This window comes from Rhyacophila brunnea, unplaced genomic scaffold (genome assembly GCF_057557595.1).
Source record: "Rhyacophila brunnea isolate RB1 unplaced genomic scaffold, BYU_Rbru_1.0 scaffold_1, whole genome shotgun sequence".
NCBI classification, from domain to species: domain Eukaryota; kingdom Metazoa; phylum Arthropoda; class Insecta; order Trichoptera; family Rhyacophilidae; genus Rhyacophila; species Rhyacophila brunnea.
The window spans coordinates 45,536,236-45,543,852 of NW_028232751.1; the positions used below are offsets into that span (position 1 = coordinate 45,536,236).

At 36.2% G+C, this 7,617-nt stretch overlaps 1 protein-coding gene across 5 annotated transcripts in view; it reads right to left on the reverse strand.

Annotated features, from left to right (window-relative positions):
* LOC147079848 (uncharacterized) overlaps positions 1–7,617 on the reverse strand; it is a 36,950-nt gene that overhangs the window by 27,512 nt on the left and 1,821 nt on the right. For 3 of the 5 annotated variants that reach the window (XM_085944985.1, XM_085945008.1, XM_085944992.1), the window contains exons 2-4: positions 7,040–7,167; positions 3,117–3,171; positions 1,685–1,751 (exon numbers count right to left, since the gene is read on the reverse strand). In XM_085944985.1, the coding sequence (XP_085801111.1) occupies positions 1,685–1,751; positions 3,117–3,171; positions 7,040–7,157 (240 nt within the window). In that variant the 5' untranslated portion in view covers positions 7,158–7,167. Of the gene's footprint in view, positions 1–1,684; positions 1,752–3,116; positions 3,172–7,039; positions 7,168–7,258; positions 7,437–7,617 lie in introns of those variants that run through there. The other 2 variants (XM_085944977.1, XM_085944999.1) reach the window with 2 other exon arrangements.

Sequence of the window (7,617 nt, forward strand, 5' to 3'; positions counted from 1 at the left end):
TATTTATTATTCAATTATTTTGACAGCCCTGTTTTCTGATCAGCGGACACGTGCAGGTGTTAATCAAATAATAATGTAAGATTGTCGACAATAATTATAATGTAGAAGGTCGACAATAATAATAATAATGTTTTTTTTAAATAAAATCTCCGATGATTAGTGATTTTTGCCAAAAGATCGATTTAAATTAACGTGCATACGACGCCGAGGTCCATTTTATACTAAATTATATTTGAATACCGAGCTCTTCAGCCCTCCCTTAAGGGCGGACGTGCTCAGCGTGGGTCAAAATTGAGCTTTTATTCTATTTTCAAAGCATGATCCTGGACATTCCTTAAATGTTGTAGATAATCTATTTATATAATTTTGAAGCCTTATTATCCTTTATATTTATTTTAAACATTTGATGACTGCATAAAGTATTTTTATTACATAAAATAGTATTCTTTTAAACCTCTCGCTCTAATGTTTTAGAATATTTCATATTTCAGTACATAACTGTGCAGTGAGTGGTGTTAAAATTTTTTACGTTTATTAATTTTTAAACGGATTTATAAAACCATCAGTATAATTTATATCGACATTATTATAGTGAAATATTTACGATAAAAAATTATATTGATAATCTCTGTGATACCAAACACGGTTAGGTACATGTTCAAACACGCGCGTTAACATGTTCTTACTCCCTACTTCAGTTTTAGTTTGTCGATTTTGGAACATTAATGTATAGAATATTAATAATTGATTCCTTAATTAGTGTATTGGCTTAACGGTATGTAATGTATTAGAATAACTATTATAAATTGTTTTTTTTTTAAATTTTATTTGCTTTTCTAGTGATAGCATTTGATATATTATATTGAGCCTTTCTTATATCCATCGACCGTGTTCGTCTAGGATCAACGGGTTCAGGCCATACACAATTATTCATATAAAATCTTGTCAGCTGTGATTCCATTTTATGTATCCGAAAGCCGTCATCTTAAAAAATGTACCGCTCATGATTTGCCCATGAATAATACAAAGCCACCCTCAAAGAATACAGTTTAGTATGAATTATCTTTTAGATTAACGTGCACAAAAATCCAATAATATTATTTTTGATTTAAAGCAACTTATAAAATATGCGGCAACCCTGTGACTTATGTATTGTGTGGCTTATTGAACAATATGTAGGTACTAAATATTATGGGAGTCAAATAATGTTCCGAGAGAAACGAAATTTTGTAAAAAAATACACAAGCTCACCAACTATATCGGTCAATCCATCAGATTGTCTTTTTTTGTTAATTTTGCAAAATAATTATATTTCTTAAACGTCTGAAAATAGGATAACACACATGAAACGTACTACGTGTTTTGGTAATATAGCGTCACTAATTCATTAATGAGTATTATTATTTATAGTATTAAATGAATGTTGTATTATAATAAAAACTTATTTTTATTGAGCAGTATAATATATTATTTTGTGAGAAAAAATCATCCAAAATTGGCTAATTTATGCTCAAACTAAAAATATGGCTTTAAAATCTTTATTTTTCTGATATTAAAAAAAATACATAGGTTAATCAATGAAATGTATTATAGCCTACTTATTTCTAGATATTTTATTGATCACTACTCGACAACGCAAATTGAATACCTATGCTAAAAAAATATATTAAATTTTTACTCTTACCATCTGTTCGTCGGTTAGAATTTCATCTTCAACAGACGACGGTATTTCCGTTTGTTTCTTGGTGGTCCTGAAACATTTTACACATTGTTGTAGTCTAGGTACGTTTCTTTTCAATATCAATAAAGGTATAAGGTAAAACTCCATAGGCACTAAATAATTAGGTAGGTGTTTAAAAAAAACATACATGAGATTACGCTAGTGTGAATTGATTTATTATTCCCTCTGTTTGATGTTGAAAACCTTCTAAAACGCTTAATAAAGCTTAAATGTATGAAGTTGAAGCAAAAAAAGGACCACTTAATTTGCTGCAGGTGACTGCATTGCGAGCTCATTTGAAGAGAATTTCACACTTGTACTGTGAAATTTATTTGCCAATTTGCAGAGCTTGTAAAGAGACAATCCGTCACGATAAGTGTAGATCAGGGAACTCAGAAATAATGGGAACTGAAATACACAACGGGTAAGGCGATAGCAGGTAACCGACTCGAGTAAGGAAGAATCCGGGTTAAACTTACACACGTGTTAAGAACATGTTTGACGTCGAATACTAAAACTGCTCTCGGTTTATGCATTTATGCTCATTTAATTTTGGTGTATTACACACACTATTGCACGTGCATAATGCGTGCTTAATTTTCGTAGGAAACTCACACATTCGAAAGCCTGCTTCACCATGCGGCGTATTGAATATTGCCCATCGTTATTCTATATATTATCCGTTCTGTGGTGTAGATAGATAAGCAAGACCGTTTATAACTGCGTGATTCAAGCGTTTACTAAATAATTTCAAATGTCAAACAGAAATAACGTATCAGGCTCCTTTTATTTACAGTCCAATACGGTGCAATGCACATTCACATTCGACTCGACGCTATTGTCCCAACTCAGAAATGTCAACGAAGCACACAAACGAGACTTAATCCACAGTATCGAAACGTCAAACTCAACGAAACAATGGCACTTAATAATAATATTAGAAATATAGAGTATATTTTTCAATTAGACAGTGTTTTAATTATTGGAATGATGTTTCTTAACCTGAAATGTCATTTAATTATGATTTAAATCCCTCTGGATACTGTATGTGGCCACAGTGACTTTTTGAACTTTTTGATAGTATAGCGACTTACATGCTGAGAACAAATGATTTTTCCAAACAACAGCGTTGCATCTCAACATTAAGTCATATATCATGTTTTGTGAATATCAACAAATTACATTGACCAAATCAACGTGCAGTCATGGTGAACTGAGCGATTAGCTCCGCACTTTGAGAAATAAGAAAACATTCTTCAGTTTATTCTGAAGTTTAGCCGAATATGAAAGAAAAAAATATTAAAATCACTGTCTATGTGTGTATTGTTATTCTTTTCATTTCTATAAATTTTTGTGTTATTAGTTATATATTATTTAGGACTACGAAAATAATTACTTTTTTGGTTTGATTGCGTTCACGCCTTTCATCGAGTCAAACTCAGATACGTCAGCTGAAAAAAAAAATCATACATTAGTAATCCAATTAGTACTAGCATGGTTATGCGTAAGCATCGCCTGCATGCCTGCGTGTGTGTGTATTATGGCATATAAAAGGTATAGAATGGGTATAGAATATATAATGTTACTTTACGGCTCACTTGATATTCAAAAACATGTTATCAATAATGAAGAATGAATTTTCACATTTGTTAGTAGAGCTCATAACCTTGTGTCGGTCGTACAACAATATTATTATGTAACAACACGCGTGAATTCCCGTTTCTTCTTTCATCACATTTTTCCCAGATTCTTTTCAACGATTAAAATCAAAAATGTGAATGTGTTGTATGCTGCAGTGTAAGAGTGGAAGCTAGGGGATGTATCTTCCATACAGCGATCGTGACCACTTAATACATCAGAAATACTCAGTCATGATAATAGATGACACCGATGACAGTACAGTACAAGGCCAGTTCAATGACCAATCAGAGCTCACTCATGGCCCAGCCAATCAACACTCGAGCTGCGAGACTATTTGTCACTGATGTCATGTCATTATTTTCAAATTTCATGTCAATTCTACATGTTATTTTCAAAACAAAAACAATCGTGCAATATTATTCGAGTGGACTGACATTGATGTAAATAAAATAAAATATAGTATAATATTATCTTATAGTGTCAGAATAATATTGATATTCGGTATTTTTAAACCGTACTGATAAAAAGGTTTTACAATTCGTACAGCTGATAATAAAATAAATTAATGGGTAGTCTAATTTTATTATATTATGTTTATATACACTTGTACATATACACAGATAGAGTAGCAAGTTTAACACTTCAGCTCAGCAAAAGATACCAGATTCTGCTTTTGCAAGTTTATGCGCCCACTCAAAACTCACCTGATGAAGAAGTGGATGAGGTATATGAAGAAATCAGTACGTTGAAAAATGAACAGAAATGTCACTTCACTATCATCATGGGGGACTTTAATGCACGAATCGGATCTCAACACCAGGATGATGTAGCGGTCGGGCACTTCGGACATGGCACCAGGGATGGCCGAGGAGACATGTTAGTGGAGTTTGCGGAAAACCACAATCTCTACATCATGGACTCATTCTTCAAAAAGAACCCTTCTCGAAAATGGACATGGCGAAGCCCAGCAAAACGAACCAGCGAAATCGACTACATCCTCACCGACAAGAAGGATATTTTTCTAGACTGCACAGTCATTAACAGATTTAATACTGGCAGCGACCACCGAATGGTAAGGTGTAAAGTACGATTTAACATCAAACGTGAGAGATCTAAACTGATGCAGAAGCCCAGAGTCCGCAGAGGCTTGAGAAGCAGAGTCGAATTCCAACAAGAGCTGGAGAACAGGCTAGCGGCTTTCCAGGCTGAAAATGACCCCATCTCCCTACAAAACACCGAGGCAATAACAAAAATCATTATAGAATCTTTGGAAGAGACAGTTGCTGCTGTGGTTGAACGAGTAAGCAAACTTTCAAAGGAAACGTTGGATCTTATGAAGCTGCGTAGGAGTACGAAAAGCGAGCAACAAGTTGCAAATGATCTCGAATACTCCACGCTGTGCAAAACTCTACGTAAAAACATACGAGAAGATCTTCGTAAGTTCAATATGAACCTTGTAGAATCAATTGTTGCGTCAGGAAGGAGCTTACATCGTGCGTAACTGGGATCATCGACTGGACACTGTTGTAGAGTTTTACAGAGCTCTATACAAAGATGACACTGACATCAATTCAGATCTTCCGGTGAACAGAGAATATGGAGATCCTCTTCCCGAGGTTACTACCACAGAGGTGGAATATGCTATAATGTGCATGAAGAGTGGAAAAGCCCCGGGAGAAGATGGGCTGACTATCGATGTTCTCAAACGGGCCGGGAGGACGGTGAGCGAAGTGCTCGCACGTCTGTTCACGTCTTGTCTGCACGAAGAGAACATTTCAGAGTCATGGAAAAATGCCTCCATTATTATTCTCCATAAGAAAGGAGACACTGAAGATCTGAAAAACTATCGACCAATTAGTCTACTGCCAATTCTGTATAAGGTTTTCACCAAAATACTCTCAAACCGTCTCGAAACAGTTCTAGACGAGAACCAACCAAGAGAGCAAGCCGGATTCAGAAGAGGTTACAGTACTATGGATCACATACAAGTTGTCAGGGAAGTCATAGAGCGCTACCAGGAATACAAACTGCCATTATATGTTGGTTTTATAGACTATGAAAAGGCTTTTGAAACCATCAAAAAATTCTCAATTATAGACGCCCTTAGCAACCAAGGAATTTCCAAACGCTACATCAACATATTGAACAGTATATACAGTGATGCCACAGCATGCGTGAAACTCCACAAACGGTCGTGTAAATTTGCCCATTAACAAAGTTGTCCGGCAAGGTCATACCATTTCACCCAAACTATTCACCGCTACTCTTGAGGACTTATTTAGGAAACTTGATTGGGAGGAAAAAGGTGTTCCAATTAATGGAGTGCACCTCAGTCACCTGCGCTTTGCAGATGATATTGTTATACTCTCACAAGACCCTAAAGACCTCCAAGGTAGAATGCAAGAACTCGCGGATGTCAGTCAAACGGTCGGTCTAAAGATAAATGTCTCAAAGACAAAAGTGATGAGGAACTGTTTTTCGGGCCCTGCAATTATCTGTATTTCTGGCACCCAACTCGAGCAAGTCAGCACCTACGTCTATCTCGGACAGCAGGTGTCCATAGATGGAAGCATGCACGATGAAATTGCTCGAAGAACAAAGCTGAGATGGAGTGCTTTCGGACGTCTGAATAGTATCTTCAAGAGTGACCTACCATTATGTCTTAAGGGTAGGGTGTTCAACCGATGTGTGCTACCCGTGCTCACGTATGGCTGTGAGACGTGGACCCTCAACACGAGAGATGTCCAAAGGCTAAGAGTCACACAGCGAGGCATGGAGAGGTGCATGTTGGGCATCACGCGAAAGGACCGTAAGAAAAACGAATGGGTTAGGAAGCAGACAAGGGTACGCGATGTAATAGACGTTGCCAAACAGCTGAAATGGAGATGGGCGGGGCACGTTGCTCACCGAAAGGACGGCCGCTGGACAAATGCGGTCATCCAATGGTACCCAAGGGGTACGAAACGGCCACAGGGTCGCCCTAAAAGCCGCTGGATTGATGAACTGGTAAAGTTTGGCGGAAATACGTGGCATGAAATACGACACAGGACCGAGAGAGTTGGAGAAAGCTTTTAAGGTCAATCCAGCAGCGGATTGACCCCGGCTGATGATGATGATGATATACACTTGAAAGTCCCTTGAAAATTTGCAAAATCTACCAACGCAAACATAAATATATAAAGAAGTTAACGCTTCAGTAAATTACATATAAAATGTCTATACTTATGTATTCTTACAAAAGTGTAAATGGCGACCATCATTGTGATTTAATTAATTAACATTACATTTTAAAATTATTGTTTCAGATTCCACATCAATATCCTGTCGATCGTTGGGGTTTTTTGACTGCGCAGAATAACAGCAAGCGATGAAAATTTATAATGTAATCTTCAAGCTACACAATATATGAAGTGCTGACAAATAATTAGCATGGTGTAATATTATTATTACATTATGATTTCCACATAAATTATTTATGTCGCTTAATTGCATAGACTTTTATTTATTTTTGTCACAATTTCGTTTTTATAATTATTAATAGTTTTCGGGTTCCGGGGCTCACATAGTCAAAACTTCTAGTGATGCCAATAGATGGCGCTAATCATAAGGGGCGCTAATTTTAATCAAAAAGTTTCAATCGTCGATGAGATTTGAATAATTGTGTCATAAATCACTTACCCGCCAATAGATTGAGTTGAACTTTGTATAACCTTAGTAGACCCGATAATAGTTGAGAGCTTAATCGAAGTGAATAACGTTCGGAGATAAACCCAGATTCCGTGCTGATGACTTCCATAAGATCGTCACTAAAACAAGTCAAATACGTTAAAACTCGTGTATTTTCACAAACAAACATTTTCTCCAGATATTAAATACGTTTATTTCAGTTCTTCTCACCATATTTCTGGAAGGGACGCGTTTTTAATTTGACTGGAAGGCACTCTTGCAAAGTTACTAGGCCAGTTAGCAACCCAACATAAATAAAATGGCCCACCTTTCTTCAGACATCTGTGGTGGTGGAACATTTTGTTCGTAAAATAAGAGAGCTTTTGCTAGTTTCATGAATATAACTCCTATTTTAAAAGAACGTAAGTGATTGCATTAATTTTCGCGATAACTGCCTGCACAAAGCATCCACCCGCCACCAATTTTAAAAACAACAACAAGAAGAGGTGTAAAAATGTTCGATGTCCGCCGGATATTCTTACAACTTAATTGTATTTGGCTGTTCGAAAGATTAATATGTTTATGTTTTG